The 25,736-nt window shown below is 47.2% G+C and overlaps 1 protein-coding gene across 6 annotated transcripts in view; it reads left to right on the forward strand.

Annotated features, from left to right (window-relative positions):
* The window catches only part of LOC119465874 (FYVE, RhoGEF and PH domain-containing protein 2-like), a 188,275-nt gene that overhangs the window by 18,250 nt on the left and 144,289 nt on the right, over nt 1-25,736 (forward strand). For all 6 annotated transcript variants that reach the window (XR_007463999.1, XM_049657371.1, XM_049657370.1 and 3 more), the window contains exons 2-3: nt 23,488-23,682; nt 24,699-24,793. Coding sequence is in view for 5 of the 6 variants with exons in the window: in XM_049657371.1 (XP_049513328.1) it covers nt 23,511-23,682; nt 24,699-24,793 (267 nt within the window). In the remaining variant the exon portion in view is untranslated. The remainder of the gene's footprint in view (nt 1-23,487; nt 23,683-24,698; nt 24,794-25,736) is intronic.

A 25,736-nucleotide genomic window follows, 5' to 3' on the forward strand; every position in this document is an offset into this window, starting at 1 on the left:
AACATAGTTTTTAAGTCAGCTGTGGCATATAGAATAAATCTACTCATTGATCTGGATTACTCAAACATGCGGGCATTACTTTTACTGAAATCAAAATGGCTAATTGAAAATTATCAGAAAATGGCAAATCAACTATTTAACTGATTAATTTGCGCACACATTGCAATATCTCGAATAGAAGCCAGTACTTTCGCAAGCGGCTCATCACCTAGGAACGAATTTTCAAACTAGCACCGGTTTTGAGATGAGCGCAGTCAAACTGGCAGTACAAATGCACTTTTGTTCCACTTACTTTATTAACAAGAGAGAGAGAGAAAGGATGCATAGAAATGCAGGGCAGTTAATCAGATGTAGCTCCGGTTGGCTACCCTGCACGGGGGAAGGGGTAGGGAGATAAAAAGAGAAAGAGAGTGGAAAGGGGGGAGAGAGAGAAAGAGAAACGAGCACAAACAAACCGCGTACACTATAGAGCGGTAGGGGGCGGCGTTCTTAACGTCTCTCGTGAAGGCCCGTAGACCGTAGGAACCTTAGTAACGCGAGTAAGGCCTTCAGCGTGGATGTTCTGTCAGAGCAATAACCTAAAGCATTTAGTTCCGTTAGTGGACGATTGTCCGATTGGTCGAACACTCTGCACAACACTTGTCTTTCGGCATTATAGCTCGGGTAGGCACAGATAATGTGTGCGAGCGCCTCACCGTTGTTGCACATGTAACACGTGGGGCTGTTGGCCATTCCAATAAGGAAGGCAGTATGAGTTTGTTAATGCAACGCCTAGCCACAGATGGTACAGCATGGTATGTTCACGTCGTGGTTATCCAGGCGGTAGATGCATCCGTATATCCGGAGACAAAGAACGCAAACAACACATGGTGAAAGTATTCGAGTTACACAGGGGCAAAGCACATTCACGGGTCATCAATCGCAGTCCAGCCGCAGCGTCTGTTAGCGAAAGTGGAATGACGACACGTTGACCACTTTCATGTGTAGATCGGGCGGCCTCGTCGGCGTGGTCATTCCCGCTGATGTTGCAATGTCCTGGAAGCCATTGAAAGATTATGTTGTGTACCTTGTCATGGCTGCGATGATATATCTCTCGTATTTATGAGGTCAGTTGTTCATTGGGTCCGTGGCGCATTGGGCTTTGTATGCACGGAAGGGCTGCCTTGGAATCACTAAAAACTGTCCATTGTTGCGATGGTTCCTGATTAATGAAATCAAGTGCAGCACGCAGTGCCGCAAGTTCTGCACACGTCGAGGTGGTAACAAATGAAGTTATTAGCTTGATTTCTTTAGATTTTGCCGGGATGATGACCGCAGCAGCAGCGCTGTTGGGTTTTACCGAACCATCTGTTTAGACATGTTGCCGGAATCTACAGACCTTGTAAATGTGTTCCTAAGTTGCTTGCTTCAAAGCTTGCAACGGCGCTCCAGCTTTCTTTTTGATGCCCGTAATTGTCAACTGTACTTGCGGCCGGTGCAGACACCACAATGGGGCTGATAATCGTGTAGCAGGCGTGAATTGTGAAGGCAAGTAGGACTGATGTCTTAAAACACTTTTTGGCAAATGTTGAATGTTTCCTCTTCGCTGGTGAGCAAGCAAGATGGTGTGAGGGAATCCGTGTCAGATGTCGGATGTGTGCCCTCAGGACATCTGTAGCAATGTAGACTGTCAAAGGGGAGTCTGTGGCAATGGCCACATGTCACAATCGATGATGTAGTTTTTCGGAGACCATGACAAGTTCTGAGTGCTTGGGCTTGCACACTCTGGAGTCTGCGGATATTTGTAGTGCAAGTATTTACTAGTACAGGTAAGCTCTACCGCCGTAAGCCCAAGAATAGCACTTTATATAGGTGCAGCATTGACGGCACTGTTGCGCCCCAGCACTTCCCACTGAGAAACCCGAGAAGGTGACTTTCGAAGTCACCGGCTACAATTCGTATATTGCAACATGTGCCGTAACGCAATTAGTTCAAAAGTCGATTGCGAACTTTCCTTAATTTGTCAAATATTAAGTTCGATTTCTCGTGCAATTTGTGTCCGCCTCTTAGGGTAATACAGCCCAAGAAGTAGAATTTTGCTTAAGGGAACGAGGTGATTCTTAAAAATTCTGTTGACCATAAAAAAAGAAGACAACCCGTATAGGTAGAGCATGTTATACGAGTATGCTAATTGGGGGAATAATGTTTAGGTTTTAAAGAATTTTTAAAAATTGCCTATGGCAGATGGCATAATTATAGTTATTGAAATTTATTATTCGAAACGGCATACATTGATAGCACGACAAATCAACACATGTTCAGCTAATTACCAAAAATGTACCAATTGACTTTATTACTTTACCGCAAATATTGTAATTTACAAATTGTAGCCGGTGAGCTTGCAAGACGTATCCACTTGAAATTCGTATTAAAGACAGCGCAAAAATAACGGCAACGCAAGACAGACAAGCACACAGGACAGGAGCTGGTGTAAACCTTAAATTCATTTCAGGACTACACCAGTTTCCAGGTGTTTTTTCATAATGTGTGGGACGAAATAGATTGGCATTCTAGTTACCGTTGTGCTTCAATGCATACCAATAGTGTTTCGTTATAAAAGGTAAGTAGAACAAGAGTACATCTTTACGCGAGTTTGATGGCGCATATCTCCAAACTGGTGTCATCGTGGAAATTCATTCCAGATGGATACGCTAATTTGTAAATTGCAACATGTGCGGTAAAGTAAATAATAAAGAAGCTAATTCATTGAATATGTTTTTTTTTTCTATTTCTCGTGCGAGTAATGCCCGCCTAACTGAATAATCCGGCGTTGTAGCGCACGTTAAGGAACTCCAGGTGGTCTAAATTAATCCGGAGCCCCCCACTACGGCGTGCCTCATAATCAGAACTGGTTTTGGCACGTAAAACCCCAGAAAGAAGAAGAACACTGAATAATCCAGTTCCAGGGTTAGAAATATGTTATCTGCAACAGACGACTTTCAAAAAATTCCATAAGGCATAAAAAATTACCAGCTAGTATACTTACGCACGGCATGGTTTATATATAAGTCTCGTATTTATATATAGACACATCTACTGACCCGGGAGAACGGAGCTCGTGAGGGCTACATAGGGAGAGGCAAGGGCAATTATCAAGCGCTGACCTCGATGCAGCTGCGCCGTTTAGACAGGGGTGCGAGTTCGTGCTGCTGTGTGCGTTACCGGAAGCGCAGAAAGATTGGCAAACTTCCGTTCGCGATCGAGGCTAAAGAACGACCCACGAGCAGAGCGTTCTCGCTATAGCTTTCTTTTTTTTTCTTTTTCCTTCGTGTCACTGCCGATGCCGCTGTTCATTGTAGTTGTTAATACGCAGTGGGCCTATCGCACCTTCTCGCTTTGTCCGCCAGTTTAGACTTTTATACACGTTTGGAAGATACATTTAAGCAAGAAATGACGTTTTATTCTGCCTGAAAATTTCGATGTCTGCATCGCTGAACAGAACAAGAAATCAGATAAGTGAATAATTAACTTGCGTGACGAAAGCATGAAGTCTTGCGTGGGGCCTCGGAGGTTAAGTGACAGTTTCTTTTGGATTCTCCGGGAAGCTGTGCAACAACCAAGTAAAACGTCTGTCACACATAGGAAAGCATTAAGGTACGCAACGAAAGGCTCCACAACTGCGAAACAGCACAATAAACAGCTCTGCGCAGTCTTTTCTCCCGGATGCTATACGAGCATGAGGCGAGACGCGTTGGTCACATAGCGACGCATGAACATGCGCAAAGCCAAAGCAGAAAACAACAATACCGAAGAGTCAACTGCTTTGCGCAAACAAGGGACTTAGGAGGAAGCTTGGGGATCGTATCTAAATACGTGGAAAAGGAGAAATTGGCTTTCTCGACAACCACTACTCCACATTTGATGAGGTTTGTCGCATTTAAAATAGAAGAAATACAATGTAGTAACTGTTGGTAGCGAATTTTTGATATGGGACGTAAATATTTCTAATACAAGTTGTTGAAAATCACACATGTTCAGAAAACATAACTGCCAAGTTTACAACTCTGTAGCTGAGCAATGAGGAAGGATATCACAATTCTGGCAAAGGTATGTAATAGTACATTTAAGCGGAAACAATTGATGTATTATACAGGGCTTTCAAATCGACCGCTAAAGTGTAAGACTTTGCAAAACCTTTGTAAACAAGGTACCAAATTCAGGTAAGATATAAACTGATATATCAGATTTGTCTGTTTTGGGTGCTCTAACGGATGCACTTGACAGAACTGCAATCACTGTTCGTAGTGCAGAGCTACGGATTTGTAAACTTCGTGCTTCTATATTTTTCAAACTTACCAGTTTTTGAAAGTTCCCTGTAAAAAAATTGAGGCCCTAAATCGAAATGCTGATTGCAACAGTCACTAGAATTTAACCTTTTCTCTCGAGTGCAACAAATTTCCTTAAAATTTGTTCAGGGGTCATCTCGGAAAAGAATTTCTTTTTGCTTTACTCGCCTGAGTTGGCACGCTGCTTAACGTCAGTATGAAACTAAATATAAGCATGCCGGGTCGTTTCATAGAGATGCTGCAACAGTGACTTATAAAATGTGTTGTCCATTTGCCATCGTTCATAGTCTTCATCTTGATCACTGTTAACTGTATGCTCAAGTACACTTTCGCCAATAGTCTTTGTCTCAGGGCACATACAAAGGTGGGAATCCGCTGCAGACACTGGAACGTGGCACTTCGGACATTGGAGAATGTCTTCTGCGTTTTACATGCAGTGGAATAGGCGGCATCAGACTTGGGCCCCAGCTAAAGCTTCCTCTTAAGGATGCAATGAAAGTGTCAGTCTCTGTCTGTTCCTTATTTTATGTTACTCTTATGTTTCTCGATGCCATGTGAGGAATGAGTATAGCGGTGACCACTGTAACGTGACTAAGTTAACCCATTTTATTATTAATCATGTGAAGAAATATACAGACTAAGTGTCATGCCTATATTTCATTTTCAATAATAGTGCACTTTATTCAATTTGTTCATTGATTGATATCGAATAAAGAAAGTTATTGCTTCAAGTGCTCTCTAATCAATTTAACATTAACCCTAACTGATACTTTTGCCCCTGTTTATCACGCTCAACACGGCACGGTCATAATCTTCAGATAGCACCGCAATTCGGCTCGCACTGCGTAGGACCGCGCTATCCTACAATGGAGCACCTTGCCTGAAAGTGTGCTAATGATTTATGATGTGAAAGGCGTTCGAAAGTGTGCTATCCAACACTTTTCTTTCTTATTGCAGTATTCAACGTCTTTCCAAAATTGTCCTTTGTCTGCGCTTGTCGCTGATTTTTGTTTCCTTAGGACATGACGTCAAATCTTTGTTTGGCCCTATGTTCTTTTGTATCTTGTTGTACGCCCATCTTGGGATGACTGTTGACAGTAATGCGTGAGCATTGAATCAATATAGCGCCACAACGTATTGCCACCGTCGGAACGAGTTATGCAGGAGGCGTTCACTGCTGCGGGACTCCTCTTTCGTCCTTCCATAAGAACACTTGGCGCCACCTGACAGAGCCGCCCCGAAGCCTGCGCGTGGCCTCCGAAATGCATGGCGCGCCGGTGCTTGCGAACGCTGAGAATTGCGCTCTCGCTTGCCGCACACCTAGTGGCAGATACTCAGTGACCGAAGTTGGCGAGATGCTCATTGAAAGGCGGCACAAAGGCAGTGCATTTATGGCGTAGCCTACTTGAGCATAGGGTTGGTGTCCTTCATGAACCCTTGCTTCGTGGGTTTGATTTTGCTGAGCATCGAAACGATTTAAAGGGATCTTTTTTTTGTCATTATAGAGTTGCACATTCCCACTGGCGATTAGCTAGTTACCCAAGTTGGCATCAAATAGGTTCATTGAAGACTAGCATAGACCGAGTGACACATCGTCAGTGCTCCAAGTGGGCGTCAAAGAGTTTCTTCCAATAGCGGCACCTACCCAGTCCCGCATCTAGAGTGACATACGTCAGCGTGAAATAGATTCGTTGAAGAGTGACACGTATGTACGCATTGCCACATGCCAGTGACCCAAGTTGGTGCCGATGGTTGGTTTAGAGACCTGTTCCCCCAGCACAGCAACCCGATCCGCTACCCATTTGACCATGGACTACCCAGTGACCCTGATAGGCGGGAAAACGGTTAGATACAGGCATAGATAGATATAATAATAGCAACGTAGATCAAAACATAGATAACACCGGTTAGTGCGTGAAGTACCCTAAGAATGCTATCGCATTCTTTCAGAAATTAATTTCAGAAAACCCACCTATTAAGCCAGGGGTTTCGACTAGAGTTATCTGCGGAGGGTGTCTCGGGCTATGCTAGTGGTACCCATTCGTGTACACAGCGCTATCTGGGAGCCGAGTCTGGAGGATCAACTTCGGGTCATCGAAAGAGCCGACGAAGTGAGCTATAAGGCATTGCCGGGTAGCCACCCCTCACTAAACCAAATTGACGAAATAAAGTCGTTTGCTTCTCCTCCTCCGCGACGTTAGGCTTGGAACACGGATTTTAAAACAAATATATGGCCGTACAGTCAGGATCTCTGTATCACAAGAACAAGCGGAAAATGTCTGAAGGGGCGCTCAAGGCATGACTATACTTTGACGGAACTACGGCTTCCTAGTTGGCTCACAGGGTCGCGAAAGAGTATTTGTCTTGCAGCCGTTTTCAGGACCATGGGCTTATTCCTGCAGCTTTACATCACTCCCTGACGGCAATACAGAAGAACACAGGCGGTTTAAACGACGTCGCGATCAATAGTTTAAGAGTTGAAGTAAGCGGGAAAAATTGTTGCGGGCGGACATCGGTTCGCACTTTGGTAAAGTGTAATCGAAATAGCGGGGACTTGTCGAGGTGGCTGCTGGCTTTCGCAATACATAAATCTTCCAAAGCCATGCTTTAGCGACAAGATTCGTCGCTCCAGGTTCATGTTTTCGTTCGTTCTTTCTTTCTCTCAATTAGTTCGGCGCGTTCCAAAACGATACGTGGTTGATAGTAAAGGTGTTTAAAATGTATAACTGCGCATCACCTAAGTTTAGTTATCTTTTGGAGGGAAGAGATGGGTCCGACAGTTCGTCCTGGATAGGAGTACACTAGTGTAAAATGCCAGACTAAACTATATTGGTAGATTGCATTTCAAGAAGAGCTAACCGGGGGTACTCACCTTGAGTAGAGAAATCGATACTTGCGAAAATGACATGAAACAGTGGATAAGAAATAAAGTACCTTTGGGTCTACTGCCTACAAGGGCGATGCGAAAGTAGACTTTAAGGTAGTCTCAAGAATTTACTAGAAAATTTCCATTTTGAAGGAAACGTTAGGTTTTTGTTTCGTTTGCTCCCTCGAAGTTCTTTCTGCTTCTTTGTAACCGCGTCTAAGCGTGATGTGCATATGTCAACCCCCATGTGCATATATCAGGAGACAATGCGGATGAAAACGCCGTCCACGGAACGATTGTGGCAAGAGTGCTTCCACGTCGAGATCTGACCGCGTTTGAACCCTGGGTGGGAAGACGGGTGCTTCTGTGGACTCCGGTTCCTGCGATTCTTCTGCGTGATGAAAGGAAATTGAGTTTAATGAATGCTGCAGATGTCTCCCCAGCTTCATGCAGAGCTTCCTGTTTCATATGGAAAGCGAGTGAAATAGTACGAAAAGGAACATGGAAAAAAGAAGCAAGTAAAGAAAAACAAGTCCACAAAAAAAGTAACGTACGATAACGATAAACACTAAGAACAAATCTAATCCAGATATAGATGAAATGCTATATTTTGACCTGGAAGCAAGCGTATAACCTCTGTCGCATTAAGGAAGAGAAAGTGACTCACTTATCAGTGTGCGTGCACACTGATAAGTGAGTGATCTTTCAGACAAATTGTTTACAGTAAGCCGCAAAAGCTTCCAACAGACGCGCATTTCTTGTCTGTTGACGCATGGGCCTTATATATTATAGATCGCTTTGTAGGTCGCCATAACTTCTACATATTGATACTTTGAGTCTGTGAACCCAGGCTCCGCAGGCATTAATGTTTTCCCTTTTGCCATGTGCCGTAAGCTTTCGCCGTCGACTGTATGCATTCTGAAAGCTATGTATATGCAGTTAAATTCCACGCCTGACTTGTGATATTTATTGGGTGCAGTCCTCTATCAAGCCGTTTGTGAAAATGTTTGTTTGTTTGCCTGTGTCCTCTTGGCGTTTGATGTCGGCGCCAGCTACTCCACTTATAAATAGGTGGGCTAAAAACAGTGTAATACAAAGATTGTAGAAAGAGACTAAAGTGACCACAGCTCTAAAGTTCACACACAGACAGCAAAACATTTTTATTTGCAGGGCACAAAATTTGAGTGGCCATACTGTAGTAGAAATGGTAGAAACACACACACACACACACACACACACACACACACACACACACACACACACACACACACACACACACACACACACACACACACACACACACACACACACACACACACACACACACACACACACACACACACACACACACACACGCACGCACGCACGCACGCACGCATACGTGAATATTCTTAAAAAGAACAAAGAAATATTTCCACAGGGAGCACAACATGATAAACGTTACAATTATAGGATTTTGTAACTTTTGTTCTTCTTTATTCGGATGCTGTACTGTATTGAAAGCTTTCTGATTACTATGCAGAAATCTTTAATGGTTGCCTTTATTCTGAATAACAGAGCATCGCTCTCAAGACTGATCAGCTAAACAGAAAGTGGAAAAGTTGAGATTGTGTGGTTACAAGTGACTTACTGGGCGTGTCACGATTCTGAACACTTTACCTGTGTTCCTTTACTCGTACCATTGTGCAAAGGAGAAAATAGGCAGTGTTCACAAAATAAAAGTCATCACATCTGCTATCATTCCGGTCGCTCGCAGTACGACATAATGACCTTCGAGGTTGAGTTTTAATACTCTGAGGCAAGGGTATGGTATAAATGTTACAAAACAGGGATAAAGTGGCTTAAAAAGGCTGGCCAACGTTTCGATAAGAGGACATATATCTTCGTCAAAGGCGTCCTTGTCATCATCGGCAGGTTAGTTTTAACAGGTTAGTAGAGTGACCTCACGTGCGGTCGTTGTCGGTGGCGGCTGGCTGTAAAGGCAGAGACGAAAAGAGAAATGAGCTCCGTTTGAGCGCGGTCGGTTCAAAAATGAGCTCCGTTTGAGCGCGGTCGTTTGATGTTTGCTAATCTCTTGAAGATGAAGAAAATGACAGCTGAGACGCAAAGGTTTGTTCAGCAGTGTTCTACGGAATGGCGTTCCCGGAACTAGCTCCTTTTGGGAGGAACGGAGGAACTATAATGGTAGTCGGTGGGTCGGTGGAACTATAATGGTAACTCGTGACGTTTACGTAATGGCATTCCTTCCGTAAACGTTGCACGGCATTGAACAGACGCACGCACGTACGCAGCACATCATGCAGGGCGGATGGGCGACCGCGTGAGGCGCAAAGAACTACCGCTTGCCTCTCACGTGACTATGGGACATTTATTTCGTAAGTTCTCCATTATATTTCTTTATGATTAGGCTTCAAGATTGTCACGTGACACTCCCTCCTGTAGTTTCTTTCCTCCATGCCGGCATGCCGGCCTGCCGCAGAGGAACTATGACGTCAGGATCGCAGTGAAACTAGAGGGACTTCGCGGCGGATGGAAATGTCCATTCCTCACGTCCTCACGTGCACTAAACCCTTCTAGCCGAGGCACAGGATGAGCTGTCGTGGTACTTGCTGGTACCAGTCGACTACCCTCTGTCGCAGAGGAAGAACTTCGAGGGACTGAACCTCAAGTACAACATGGCAGTACACTAAAGTGCTTCGGTGGAACGGCTCTTCAACATTGCCAACGAAGTGCTGACGAAAAAACGGGTTCGTCTGTCGGACACCAACATCGAGATGCAACTTTTGTTGAGTTCAAACAATAGACTCTACTAATATGTATTCTGGACATTTTTTTCCGCTCGTACTGCAATATTGAATCATCATTCATTCATCGCCTATGTATTGTTGCTTTCGATGCGGTTTCTTGTGCAAGAAATTTATTAAAAAAAACGTGCATGTGAGTAATTTTTTGTTTGCACATCTGAAGCGCAGTATCCTGACTGCGCATTTGATGACCGAAGTGGAAAGTGCGAGAGTGCGAGAGTGATCCAGACATGTGTTACACTTGTAATAGACGAGCACCAAAGTTGCAGTTAGACATGTCTGGAGTATGTTCGGTGCTACCTGAAAAAATTCGTCAAGGAGCGTTTCTTTGGATTCTTTTTATCTTCAGATAATCTGCGGCCGGCGATGTTCAAGTTCGTATAATATATGTAGTTCGATGTCAGTCTTAAATAGCTAATTTTATTACGCCTCAGGATTATATGATAATATATTTTAATTAAACGTCAAATGTAACGTTAATGTAACGACACGTTCCAATGTTCGAAGTGTAACTGGAACGCGTTCCTTTCGCATTAAACGAAGTTGTAACGGGAACTCGTTTCAATATTGGGAAGGAACAAGGAACGACCTTTCGTTGCCGTCTTAGAGGAACGTGTACAACACTGGTTCAGTGCCTCACAGAAATGCGCATGCACAGAGCGCTAAGGTTCAGTGAACTTCCAGTTCCGAAATCCGTGCCACCAGTCTTTCAAGCCAGAAGTCAGCCTCGTGTCGTTTATGTGCGTCATACCTGTTCCTCTTGCACGCATAACTGCGCGGGCTGGGTGTCAAAAATCTCGTCAAGATGCACAATTTAACCTAAACACATCTGTGCTGTTTCGAATGGTATATTCTGGTTTCTTTTCGTTTTTTTTTCTCCAGAGCACTCTAGCGTTGATATGAAGGTCATGTAAGACCAATGGTAAGACAGTAACCAAGCGTTAGTGCTAGCATAAGCGGGCAGCATTGGCCATAACGAAGCCAAACAGTCACCTGCTGCGCACCCGCGTTTATTGTTATAGTACAAGTTTAATTAAAACTGTTGTCCATGAGTTTCGTAATTGTGCGAGAGCGCTCTGTAACGACCAAGTGAATGTGCCGCATGGTCGAAAACAGCGTTCACTTCCTGATAGCGTTCCAGATAAGCATATCAAGCTCGAGTGCGTCCCTTAGCGCACACAACAAGCACCTTCTTTTCTCTCCTCAATATCATCGAAAGTGCCGCGAACTCGAACGGCCCTCGCTCAGTTCGCCTTCGGAAGTCGCATGCATGCGGCCGGAAGGCCTCACTGAGAGCCAGCACTCGATGTTCCGGGTTCCGTGATCGCCGCCTTCCTCTTGTCCGCGTCGTCCTAAAGGTCGGAAGATCGTTCGCGGTGACCTTAACGGAGAATTATAACGTGCCGACCGAGAACTCGCGGTACGGTGGCCCGAGGGACTTGTCAGTTTGGCGCGACTCCCCTCTTTCAGCCATTCAACCCTACGCGCTCAGAGGGGGTGTGTTCGGGGGGGAGGCGAACCGGTGTTCGGACTCCGAATACCTTTTCTCCTCGCCTTCGCGGTGCTCTACGCGGGTGTCGCGCCGCGGACGTGCGTGCGTGTTCTGTGAGGAGGAGAGGGGGGGGGGGGGGGGAGGCCTTCGCGACGCCGCCACGCGCCGTGCTCTAAATATACGGCGCGCTTTCCGAGGCAGCGCTGGTCCATTTCGGGCAGCTCTCTGGCTCCTTGCGGCGGCTGTCGGTCCGCCGCTGGTGGAGGCGACGTGCGACCGACCGATGACTGTCGCCCGCCGCACGGGGCGCGGCGTCGGGCTCCCGTTCGGCGGCGTCGATGGACGAGCACGACGGCTCGCGCTCTCAGCTCGCGGGAGAGTTGTGGCCCCCGCGGTCACCGCTGCAGGCGCTGTGGGCCCGTGGCACGAAGCGTCTCGCGCTCGCGCCGCTCCGTTCCGAAGGACTAAACCGCACCGTCGACGAGTGGATTAATAAGCGTGCCGTGTGCGGCGTCTGACGGTGAGTGGCCTGACGATGAGAGCTTCCTGCTTGTCTAACGATCGGAATTGACGGGGCTTTTACGTTGGTCTCGGGTGGCTAGGGTGTTACGCTTACGAACGCGAGGTTAGCAACGATTTGTTTCCGGGTCCACGCCGACCTTATTTTGACGGCGCTGAAGTACCAAACAAACGACGTCCTTGCGTTTGGTCACCGATGCGATTCGTCAGAAAACAGATGCGATGAAAAATTGACCGGTAACCTCCAAACGTCACAACCGGAATTCCGTTTCGAGCAAGTTGGCTAAATCTCTAAGCATCGTGCGTGCGCTAAGTGTACGATAATCCCCAAAGCTCTATTCTTATAAACGCGTTCTTTGTGCAACAAAGTTTACGGTTGTTATACAGTCGGCGTTCGTGCCTGCAAATATTTCGTTCCACCGTATAATTTTCTTCTTCAGCTTCGTGCTTCGCGCCGCTTTTTTTTTTTTTCATGACTAACCATAACACTCCTGGCCTTCTGGCAGCGGAAAACAGTATCAGTTGTTGTTATTTCAAATTAAAAGTACAGTTTGGAACTCGGTATATACCATGCAACTGAGGTTCGGGCTGAGCTTTAAATATTCTGCGCCGAGTATACTTCCTCGAGTTGGGTTGAGAAGCTTTCAAGTCGCGGAACGTAAACTGTAAAGACCCGACGAGCAAGTGCTAAAGTGAAGGCTTTTCATTTCCATGTCGGGCCACGTCAGATAATTCTTTAGTTAGACCGCACCGACATACTCGCTAACCACGGCAACACATTGGCGAGGGCCAACACATAATGGCGTCCATGATGGAAGTCGACTTCGGCCCTAGAATGACTTAGCGAGTATTGCGATTTCAACTACTGCTGTTTAAACTCTCATTTTCCTTCGATTGTAGGCATACTCGCACTCATTCTGCTCGTAACATGTTTAGAAAGCAACCGGTTGACCAGTCCCGCTTATTTTAAGAGAATACTAACACGTATATCGCAAATTGTAGAAATTCTACTGAACGTTTTTCGCACGCTACAGGATGGCAGTTAGCGAGCATGAAAGTTAGGAAACACTTATCAGGTATTTTTAATCTGGGCTACGGAGCGCCAGACGCTGCGTCATCGACATTATCGGGAAGACGTAATAGAGAAAAAAAAATTGCTGACGTATAGTGTAGCAATAGGGCTAGGTGGGATGACGTTGCTCACAGTAAAAGAAACAAGAGTGCTGAGTGCGTTTGTTTTGACGGCGTTCGCGTGCGCCAGGCGCAGCGATCGCTAGAACGGAGGCAACCAACATACTATGACGTCACGACGCGCCCACCTTCTGGCTACCGAAACCGAAACTGGCTCGTACCAACAAGTAATCTGGGAAATTATTTAGGGCGCTGTGACGCTTGCCAGTATTTCATCTAGGGTCTACGAGAGTGGGACCTTCACGTAGCGCAGAAGAATGACAAATCAGAGTTGTCATGTCACTATACTATAGGAGGTTGCTGTATCCGCCGAGTCACTTAAAAAAGAAAAGAAAGACAAGTCCGATCTAGATAGATAGATAGATAGATAGATAGATAGATAGATAGATAGATAGATAGATAGATAGATAGATAGATAGATAGATAGATAGATAGATAGATAGATAGATGTAATAACGGGTCACACTCCACTGCGAACCTGAATACAACGCGAAAGCCTTGACTCAGTCGTCATTTCTGGCACGCGCAGTAAGCACGTGACCTAACTGGAGCTCACCGGGAGAGCGAGTCGTGGGCAGGCCCTGGCAGGTGGCCCACTTCAAACCGTGCCACGTTGTAGGCGGCTGTCTGCGTTCAGGGTCCGTTTGAAGTAACCGGCTGCATAGCTTCTGCGGTGTGAGATGCTGCAAACAAGCAACCACGTGGTTTCTTTCTTTACCAAGAATTCGGTTGTGAAAGACAACTGAATGAGAACATTAATTTATAATGAGCTGATGCACACACCTACGTTTTATGTAAACTGCATAAAACGACTGCACCTAGGGTATACTTTTTAATTATAATACTCGTAACAGGACATTGGAGCCAAGACTTGGCGGACTGGCAAAAGCGCGCCCCCTGTTCATATATGGACGCAAGACTTGGCTGCCACAGACGGGGCAACATTTTCAAGGGCCTAACATACTTCAAAATAGGTCCTTGTGATATTCTGGGATTTATACTGTCTTGTATGTCGTTGATGTGCACTGTGCGGAATACGAGAACAAGTTAAGAGCAGGAGCCAACGTTTCGACAAGCGTACTTGTCTTTTTCAAGGTTGATGTGAACTGCATCTTTAATTGACTGCGTGTGAGTCACTATTATATTACGTGTCACTATTACTATTATCATACTTATCATATACGCTTCCTTGTCGCAGGATATTATTTATCACACCTTATTCCATCTTGCAGTAAACCATAATTCCGGACATAACTCTTTGACAGGACCATAACGCGTATTGTGTAAGCATTCCCTACAGCACTCTCCAAGCGTGCACGCGGGTCCGTGTTTGTTGTTGTGTGCGCTCCTGATTTTGCGTCCGTATTTGTGCGTGTCTGCGTGCTTAGCAGCATATGAATTGCAATACAATGTGAAATATAGTCGCATCCAAAGTTTCAGTTGCCGAGAAGGGATCGTGAAATGTGCCCGTAAGAGGCAGCGACACCGAATTAAAAGCTGGATCGACACAAAGTTGGTTCGTGGTTGAGCCGTGGTTCGTGGTTGAGCCGGAATTAAAAGCCAGACACAGTCTAGTCACGTGATTGAGAATAACTAATAAAAAAAATGAGGTTGATCCCTCTTATATAGGAATCGGTATAGAACACGAAAGTGAAACGTGTCTTCACAGAAGTAGTGTAATGTTTATTGCACATTGATATATAATGTCTATTGGTGTTTTGTGGCTAAAGCGCCCTTAGGCGTTGATGCACCCACGCTGACGCCTGGTGGCACGTCTCCTCCATCACGACTACCAACGTCGATGACCATGAGCAACCGTCGTGCATATGGAAGCTGCACTACGCTGCACACGCTAGCACAACGCGAAAGACGAAGCACGTAACTGACACACTAATACAACGCGCAAGACAAAGCACGTAACTGAATCGTCACCGAGTCAAATCAGCGCGTACAGCGCGTCGTAATTGCAGCCTCCGCGATCAACTTCAGAAACATTTTCAGAGCTAATTGCGGAGGCCACGCTCCGCTGTGCTGAGTACGGTGAACGCCACCTAGGTGGCGTTGGTAGTGCTTCTTGATGCCAGCGTCCCTTCGAATGCTGGCATCGAGGCGTCGTAGTGCTGAGACCACCGAAGCGTTCACTGTCGGTGCGCGTTAGTGTCATAATGCAGTACTTCTCTTTTCTGCTCGTAGGCGGCGGCACCGCCCCGAGCAAGAGCGCGGGTACACGGAGGAGTGTTAGATATATAAGGCGCGTCTGTGTAGCTCTCTGCAAATGCGTTTGTGGCGCAATGGGTTAAACGCTCGGCGATCTATCGTCGCGGACCGAGAGGTCGTGGGTTCGATTTCCAAATTTTGCATGTTTGTGGAACTTTTTCTTCTGGTTTCTTTCTTTGTATTATGTTCTATGACGTATTTCCGTGACGGAAATACGTCAGTGAAGTCTTGGTGGACCCCGGCATAAAACACTTTCGTGTTAATAAATTACAAGGTCTTACGTACCAAAACCACGATAGGATTATGAGGCACGACGTGTAATGGGGGACTCCGGATAATATTGAGTAAACCAGTGGTTGCACCCAATGCATGTGCACGTGCGCTTTTTCATTTTTACCTCGTCGAAATGCGTCCTTAGCGGACGGGATTTGATCACGCGCCCTCAGACGTCACAGTGGAACGCCGAAGCCACTACACCACCACGGTGTTTATATAGAGTAGAATCCTAGTAGGGCCTTTAGAATGCCGACATCACTAGCTATCGCTGCGCATGTCGACGAGGGCTCTGCTGCAGTTTTTAAGGACTACAGAATTGGACAAGCGGCTGTAGCCTGGAGTGATGTGTACAGTGCTACAAGTGCTAATGTGCTGTGCGGTGATATAGTATGCGGTGACAGTGACCGACTTTGATTGTGCATCTATGCTGCCTTTCTTTCTCTATATCTCTACTTTCCTATCACTTTACCTCCCCCTCTCTTCTCTCCCCAGCGAAGGGTAGCAAACCGGATCTTCCCTTCTGGTTAACCTCCCTGCCTTTCCCGTTTCTTCTGTCTGTCTTGTATCGAGCACTAGCTTTTATAATGCGTTCAACATTGACAGTTATCACTTGGTACTGCAGACCATGATTTTTCTCGAACTGAGCTCGTTGAACGGAGCTCGTTGAAAGTTGCGATCTCCGGAATGCCGCGAGAATAGCATGCGACTGTCCGGCAAAACACAATAGCCGGGCCGGCCTGCATGCTCGGTCGACTTCGTCGCCACGCGCGCGAAGTCGTCGCTATAGCCCTCGCCGGCTGCTTCAGAGTAAGGGGCTGCTGCGTTTGTTCCCGGAGCGTGCTCCGTGCCTGGTCAACGGCTCCTATAAATAGCACAAGGCCCGTGCACTTCGATCCATGACGTCATCCTACTTTGCCCTACTCTATAGAATGGGGATGCTCCCGTGTATAAGTAGCGGCGATTTTGACGTGACCGCTTTCGTCCCGCCGGGCTTTCGACAGTGGAAGTTTCGGACCGAGTTTCGGTTCGAAAGCGGAGTTCACAGGGATGCCATCTAGGAGGCTTTGGCCTGGTACGAGGCTTCGGGCGTCCCTCTTCGCAGCCCGGTGGCGCTTATTCAGCAGCAACGGCTTCTCAGCAAGGCGATCATGCTGCGGTATGATAGACGCTCGGCGTGTACATCGTCACGTCGGTCACATCGGTCGGACGCCCGTCCGCAGAACGGGTGGCTCATGCCGTTGGTGCTCGGTGGTGGCCCCCTAGTTGCGATGGCAGAAATGCACCGTTGGCGCAAACACACAAACAAACAAACAAACACACACACACACACAAAAAAAGAAAAAATTGACTCGTCATCCTGGCCTTGCGAAAGCGGATGTCGAGCGAAGCTGTTGAAAACCACCACTATACAACTGCTAAGGGAGTATGCAATGCTTCATTGCTTTGGAGTAATGGTAGTAATGACAATTTAGAGTAATGGTAGTAATGGTCACTTTGACACCACGCCTCTGCTGGTTGCATTGCGGCTTCTTTTTCGCTTTGCCGCTCCTGGTATTGCACTACCTCCGGAACCGGCCCACATTTTTGCGCACGGATGACGCCATTTTTGGTCGGCAATCTGGTTGGTCGGAAAGGCAATAGTTGGTCGGAAAGAGTGTTTTACAGCTACGCTGTAAAACACTCTTTCCAGTGGGTGAAGGAAATGGGCGCGAAAAAGTCCGCGCCGTATGTATACTCCTGGTAGCGCCGAGCCCGTACATCCTGACTTCATGACTGCGCTTCGCAATTTTTTTTTTTTTGCAGCCAAACGCACTCAGAGTCTCTGGAGATGTTCCCAGCGCGCGTGCCGCGCATGCGCCGTTGATAGCGGGACAGTACGACAACGGCGCCGACGGCTAGAATGCGCCTTGGGCGCCCGTATATTTGCTATCGCACTAATAATTGCGCTCAGCCACTATAGGGGAATTGCCAAGAGGCAGTCGCTTACACAAAGAACGTACGTAACTTACAGCCACGAAATGTTAAGACCGTCAGAGACGGTTCTCGATGGAGTCGAATGTTTGCACGCACTGCTAACATAGGCTATCTTGAAAAGCCTCCGGGCGGGCACTGGTTAGTCTGAAGGTTTTCCCTTCATGTGTAATTAGCATTACGGGAAACAAGAACACGTAGATAAGCAATGTAAGATTCTTCGAGCTTCCTCAATATTCTTTATGCCATCATCTTCCGAAGTTAACATATGCCTGTAATGTTTGCCACAAATGAACAAGGAAAAGTTGCTAATGGGCCTCATTTCTTTTGTTCAAAGAAAATCCGGGGCGAATAATTGCCGATGATTATGAAAGTCAGTGATATGTTACCGAAGTTCAGTTGCATTACCATCAGTGGTACTTTCTTTTACAGCCAAGCTGTTTTGGGGAATAGATGGCGCACCAATTCACGGCTCAGCGACTGCTGCCACTGCGTAACAGAGACAGATCTCGAAGGCTATAGTTTTACACACTGCATGCAACGGAAGTGAATGCGCAGCCGGAAGCATGTCTCGCTTACCATATTTTAGACCCCACCTATTCCACAACAGTTCTCGTGCTAGGGTACTCGTGCGGTCGCCTTGTCAGTATTAAAGGTACACCAAAGCATTAAGTCGAGCTTGATTGAAAGACTAGGCGTCTTTAATAACACGAATTCGTCATTCGTAGGGAGAACAGAGCTTTTGTAACCAAGAAAATGACTAAAAAAAAAAAAAACTCGTAGTGGCGCCACCTGTTGTCGACTATGGCACCTGTCGTGTGATGTCAGCACTGGCTGATTCACAGATGTCGGCATAGAGGGGGGTCACGTGGAGATCACTTCAATTCGTCCATTTTCGAGCTGGTGGTTACAGCCGCACAGGTTGGAAACTTCGGCAATTTACTATGAAATAAAAGGAGATATTGGCTCTCCGAGAACGATGCCAGACTTCTAGACGAATAAGTTATCAATCTAGATTTTCAATCTAAATTAAATTCGTTATTTTACGCGCCAAAACCATAATTGAATTTTGAGGCATGCCGTAGTCCTTTCAGATAAGTTTTGACCGCCTGGGATTCTTCAACGATTACCCAATGCACGACACCCGGGCGTTTTTGCATTGCGTCTTCAGGGAAATGCGGCCGCCGCGGCCGGAATTTGATCCCTCAAAGAACAGGCAGCAAGGCAGCTACGCTGCCTGCGTCGGATTCCCGAATCAGCCGTGTACGACCAAGGCATCGGCGAGAACACGCAGCCGAGCCGCGGGCTTGATTCGTCCCGTGGAGGTGACGAGCCACGGCCGCTGGCTTTGGACGACCTATCACTAAGAAAACCCAGCTATGGAATCCTACTGGTTCGTTGGTACTAACCAGCTCCTAGGTCGTAACGCGGGGCCCGACGCCGCTGTCGGTCCGGCCGGCTCGGCCCGCAGGAACATTAGTCGGATATGACGGAAAATATAGAAGTGCTAAGCTCGGATATAGTACACGTGAAAAGGCTCGGGTGCAGCGAAGGGATCGCACCGTACGTAAAAAAGCGCTTGCAAAGTCTTGGGTAGATTTCCGGCAGTGGTAGAGCGGACCCATAGTAGATTCCAGGGGATTTGTGTGCTCAATCGTATAGATTCACTGTCTTTGATGTACGAGTTGCTGGAAATGACATGCATATGTAAAGGTTTCACAACTGAAACGGTTCTTCTCAATATCATCTGCATGTGTCACATAAATTACGTCATCGCCCGACATGACAGAACCCGGCCCGACATGACAGAACCCGGCCCGCCAGCTCCAGGCTGAACGAGTATCCATTTCTAACCCGTTTGCCCTCTTCACGAAAAGCGAAAGCTGGTGTGCACTTTCGCTACTGTTCACCTTTCGTAGGCAGCAAATTTTGGGCGTTATGTCGGTGCACTACTTACCACGGGTACTCAATATCAAGGAAAACAGGCCTAGCCTATGGTAACTTGCACGTGGCTGGCAAAATGTAATTGTCTTCAATTGGGGTTGCTTCAGGCCGCACGCGTTCTCCGTTCGTGGCAGCTCGCGCGCCTTGAACGGTTGAAACATACATTGATGTATGCAATTAAACGCCTCAAAAGGGTTCATATAGTTAAATATAATAACGCAAAAGAAACGACCATAAAGGCACATGTCCCTTGTGGTTTACGCGTATCTTGTACTGTACTGCACAACGCTTAATGATTCAGACATTGAACGCGTGAAAAATTTTGACTTTTCCTATTCTCGTTTGCTCGCGGGAGCTCGCGTCCTGATAGTATGGGTGGTATCAAAAAAGTTGTCGCAGTTTCACCTGAAAGGCGAAGCATCAATTGCGATAGCAAATTTGAAGAGAGCTATACGGAGTAATGATAGCAGCTTTATCAGCTGTATAAACTTGGACATGCAGCAGCACCATCAACACGCAGAACTGTTGTCGACGCCGCCGGCGTTTTGCCCGCGTTCGCTCAAAATGCGTGCGGCGTTGGTGACTGTTGCCAGAGCCTCTGATATAAATAGGCACTTGGTGCCGCAGCTAAACGTCGCCTCCCTTCCCTGCCCCCCCCCCTCCCCCACAGCCTTTCGCGCGTCGGAAGAAGGTACGTTTACTCTACATATATGGTGATTGTAGAGAAGGAAAGAGACGCCTAATTCTGCAGCCCTTAAGGGAGCACAGCGCAGAACGCGCGTTTATTCTCCGCCATGCGTTCACTCCCCGTGAAAGCGCGCGTCCCTCGCGCCCTTTCACTCGCACATACAGCGTTCGGCGGCGCGCGGCGACGATTTCATCTCCATTGACGTCCTACGGAACCTCACGGCGACGGCGACGGCGACGCCGACGGCAGAAATCTGCTTTTGAGTGTCCATATAATTGCTATCGCAATAAAACATGACGACCATGACGTGTCTCCGGCTCCTCAATCACTTCCAGCGCATGCAGCACGCAAAAGCATAACCTTCGAGATCAGCTTCTTTCGCTTAGAGTCAATCGTCGCTGGGGAGTGGATTTGGAGACCACCTATTGAAACACGAATACTTTTTTTTATTGCGATAGCAATTATATGGACACTCAAAAGCAGATTTCTGCCGTCGGCGTCGCCGTCGCCGTGAGGTTCCGTATGACGTCATTTGGAGATGAAATCGTCGCCGCGCGCCGAACGCTGTATGTGCGAGTGAAAGGGCGCGAGGGGCGCGTCTTTCACGGGGAGTGAACGCACGGCGGAGAACAAACGCGCGTTCTGCGCCGTGCTCGCTTAAGGGCTGCAGAATTAGGCGTCTCGTTTCTCCTTTACAATCACCATATATGTAGAGCAAACGCGCCTTCTTCAGACGCGCGAGAGGCCGTGGGGGAGGGGGAAGGAAGGGACGCGACGTTTAGCTGCGGCACCAAGTGCCTATTTATATGAGAGGCTCCAGCAACAGTCACCAACGCCGCACGCATTTAGAGCTAACGCGGGCAAAACGCCGATGGCGTCGACAACAGTTCTGCGTGTTGTTGCTACCAAAGCCGCTCACCTTACTTCGTATGAGATTGCTGTGTTGCTATCGCATTCATTGCTTCGCCCTTAGGGCGAAACTGTGACATTTTTTTCTATCCCGCTCAATTGGTGAAACGCCCATTCACGTTCACAAGCGCTCGCACGTGTTACTGGCGGACTGTTTCCCCGTTGGCTTGGATTGGCATTGCTTCAGGCAGCACAAGCCAGCATGTATGCTCCCCTCACTTGTGCATCATCGCTCAGATGCGTCAAATCGAATTTCACAGCCCTCGTTAAAGCACCCTGCATGCCTGAACTACTCGGAGCCAAAGTTCACTGTATGCATCAGTGGCTACGTTTGCATGAAGCCCACGGGAGAGCGACTGGTCAGAAATCGGGCTTAGCGAGCCCGACTGGAACGCGTTTACATTAACCTGCTTCTGACGTGTGCCGACAACGGTGGCAAGCAGCGTCGAGTCGAGACATCAACGCGTTGTAACAGGGTTTCCGGTTCCCGCAGCCATCTGCAACACCTCTATTTCGTGACTCTTATCGTTTGCACTGCACCGTGCATGTCTTTCACTTGTCCTGATACCATTCCTGCGGCCGGCGCATGAAACGCTGGTGACTATGGTTCGAGCACTGGCTGGCGCGACCCGTCTGCGTTCATACATGCACGTTACAAATGGGTTATGTTTATAAATGCGCGCTAGTCACGCTGGCCCCGCCTGACTCGACGTTCGTTCAGCCCGACCGGCTAGAGTTTACATGATCTCGACAGGCCGATTCCAGGTCGACGAGACCGCTTGACCCGCTTCTGTCGGGTTCATGTAAACGCCCATGTGAGAAGTGTGGGACAAGCCTGCATGGAGGCACAGTTTTAGCAGTTGATGGATAACTATACCTGGTTATCGTCTTGTATATGCTGCGTGATAGGTGGCGTTCAAATTTAGCGTCCAGCGACCACTTCCTTGGAGTAACAGGCACAAATCTCGAAAGCGTTGCTTTTGCGGATAGGATATGCACCGGAAGCGATTGCAGAACCGAAAACACCTTTCATAGCCGCCATGTTTTGGACATCTATTGCGTCTTTGAGCCTTGTTAACTCAAGAGCTCATTACCGTGAACTGTTCGGTCGAGAGAGAGGAACATCTTTTATTGGAAATGGCAAGTGTGAGAGGAATTTATCTCTCCTCCCTTAGATGGCGGCCAGGAGCCCTTGGGTCCTAGCGGCATCTTCGGCTTGCCTGATGACTTGTAGTTGGTACTCGCTGTCTGAACTGAACAGCGCGGTCTCTCACTGCTCCACTATGTTGGGGCAGCCCAGATTATGTGTCTGATTGCTGTCTTTGCATTTATCTGAGTAGAGCTCTGGATAACAATGATGTTAAGCAATCGGGTTCGGGAAGGTGTTTCTTTGTAGTAGGCGCAATGATGTTGCCTGCTGTTTATTTATTGAGGAGTGTGGTGGAGGCTAATGCTGCCCCCTTAATCTGTAGTGTTTGGTGATTTCATTGTAAGTGACCATGCGGTCTCTCTCCGTACTCGGGCCCCGCGTTGTTCCTGCTCAGCTCGCTAACTCTCGAGCTAGGATGTGTGCGGTTTCGTTGCCCGGGAGGGAGGAGTGGGCGGGCGTCGATATATGATATGAACGTCACGCTCCCCGCGAAAGTTACTCATTATCCTTAGCGCCTCTCTGGGGACCCTTCCCTTAGTGAAGTTATGAAGCGCATTTTTCGATTCAGTGATTATGACGCTCGCCGTTGTGGAGGCGAGCGCCAGCGCTATGGCCGCTTCTTCCGCGATTTCTGATTGTCTTGTTTTAATGGCGCCGCTGGCAAGCGAGTGGCCCGCTTGAGTTGAGGTGACCAACTGCCATGGCTCGACCGTCTGCATATTCCGCTGTGTCTACATAAACCACGTCCGCATCGTTTTGAAACTTCTCATGCAGTGCTTTCGCCCTTGCATTCCTCCGCTCTCGGTGATGTTCGGTACATTTTCGAGAGCACGAGTACCAGAAGGCAATATATATATATATATATATATATATATATATATATATATATATATATATATATACATATATTTTGACTGTTCGGTCAAAATAAATAATTCTTTTTGCCTTCTGGTATACGTGCTCCCGAAATGTACTCTTGTTCCACTGGTAACGCACATTTGAATACTGTACTATACTTGTAAAGCTATTTGTGACCAATTTCGCTGTTCCTATGGCCGAAGCGCTCTGCAGTAATCTAGTGTGGTTAAGAAATGCATAGTCCTACATTTCTTTTTTGTATTTCTCGCTCTTGCAGGACGATCGTGCGTTGTGTTCGCCATGCGGGGCGGGGCGGGAGGCTGCGGTTCTCCGGACGGGGCGGCCTCGCGCCGGCTGTCCCGATGGACGCTGCTGCTGCGCCAGCGGTCGTCACAGTCCGGCAGCTTAGAGTCTGAGACGCCGCCCCGTCGCTGCTCCATAGTGTCCGGTGCCAGCGGACACGCATTATCGGGTGAGAACTGAACGTGCGTTTTCCACAATTGGGCAGAACTATGCACCAGGGAAAGACAGAGAGCACACCCTCTCGCGATTGCCTTTCTTTGGCGCAGTATCTTTTCTTAGCATCAAGAAGCAATTTGCTCCAGAAGTTTTGTTAAAGACGGAGCGATATAGAGAGATACAGAGATAGATCGATCGATTCATAGGTATATAGAGATAGCAAGAGAGGCTGCATTCTCACTCCGCAGTGATACTCCGAAGAGCAACGCTGTGCTGCATACCGCAGGCTTCCGTGCCGACATGTAGTGATGTCGACGAGAGCTTCTTTCTCGCGTTCGCCCGACCCAACAAGACTAAAGGGAAGCATCGGGGGAAATTAAGTGTAGTTGAAATTGGAATGTAGAAAATAATGAAGAAAAGGGGAAATGAAAGCGGACGAAAAGATAACTTGTCGCCGGCGGGAGCCGAACCCGCAACTTCCGCATTACGCGTGCGTTGCACTACCAATTGTGCTACAGCGACGGCCATCAATTCGTCCACTAACTTGGGTATTTATGTTTACTAGATAATACCAAAGTTAGTGGACGAATTGATAGGCCGTCGCTGTAGCACAAAAAGTCAAGTATTATTTCGGCTTCTATATGTAATCCTTGTTCCCAAGCTTCCCAAGTTCTCAAGTTTACAGACTTCCGTATGGAAGCCGAAACGTCTTGTTTTTAAAGTTTTATTTGGTCGGTGTACGTATTTCTTTGTCATCTATCTTTAGTTAAGATTAAATTAAATTATGGGGTTTACGTGCCAAAACCACGATCTCATTATGAGGCACGCCGTAGTGGGGGACTCCGGAAATTTGGACCACCTGGAGTTCTTTAACGTGCACCTAAATCTAAGTACACGGGTGTTTTCGCATTTTGCCCCATCGAAATGCGGATCTTTAGTGTTCCGACAGATACTCTAACAATTCGCTATATCACCAGCAGCAATTATCTTATCAAACGGGAATGATTCCTCATTTCTCGCTCATTTCAGGCGTCTGCGGGACCGAGGCAGTCCAGCTGGTGGCGTACACCAGGCGAAGCAGCCTGGTATTGCTCTCTGCCATGGCGGACAGCGCTGGCGTTCAGGTGAGATGCCGTGTTCACGCGCTTACAACCCGCTGGTGCTTGCGATATGCATGGCAAGTGACAGCGTTGAAAAGTAGCTTAGTTTTATGAAAACGGTGGTCAGCTAAAGCCCTGTAAAAACGCAATTTAAATGTAGCCATTGATATTTGCCCTAAATAAGGGCAAGACCTGCACGAGCTTTGGACTTTTCGGATATTTTTCGTAAGGACTAAAGTTAGCATTACACGGAGTGAAATTTACGCGAGGAAACTATAGGTTTTGGAGCCAGACGTCATGTTAAAGGATGTATTAGACAGCGTTTTCTGCCGAAGTACAGTACCATATTGCCCCTATAAATGTTTATTAAAATTGATGGTGCGTTCTGGGGACCTGGCTAAATGTAACCAAATATTGGAGTCCGCATAGCTGTTGCCATTATTTCAAAGAAATACCACTGGTTACCTTATAGTTGTGACGATATGCTCCTTTATAAATGTTACCCTGTTGAGAGTGTACATTGAAACTAATGGTGGAAAGTAAATTTTTTTGCTGAATTGAAAGTAAAAGAAACACTTGGTCACCTTTCAATCGCGGCTGCTAGTTCTTTAAACACAGCAGTAGCAAAAATAAATAGTAATGTAATATAAGTAGCAAAGGCAAAAGTTCAGAAAATAACTAAGCACGTATAAGCTCAGAAGCCTAATCAAGGTTCTGATACATATTCTGAGATAAACAGGAGCGTACAGATGTAACAGTCGCCCACAAATGTTTAAGCGATACGGATTTTATGGAAAACGTACATTTGGCTCTGTCACGAGATGACGCGACTAATTCAATGGGTAATTTAACTGCGTGTGTCACAGACGCTACGCACACACACACACACACACACACACACCACACACACACACACACACACACACACACACACACACACACACACACACACACACACACACACACA

This window comes from Dermacentor silvarum, chromosome 10 (assembly GCF_013339745.2).
Source record: "Dermacentor silvarum isolate Dsil-2018 chromosome 10, BIME_Dsil_1.4, whole genome shotgun sequence".
In the NCBI taxonomy this organism is placed as follows: Eukaryota; Metazoa; Arthropoda; class Arachnida; order Ixodida; family Ixodidae; genus Dermacentor; species Dermacentor silvarum.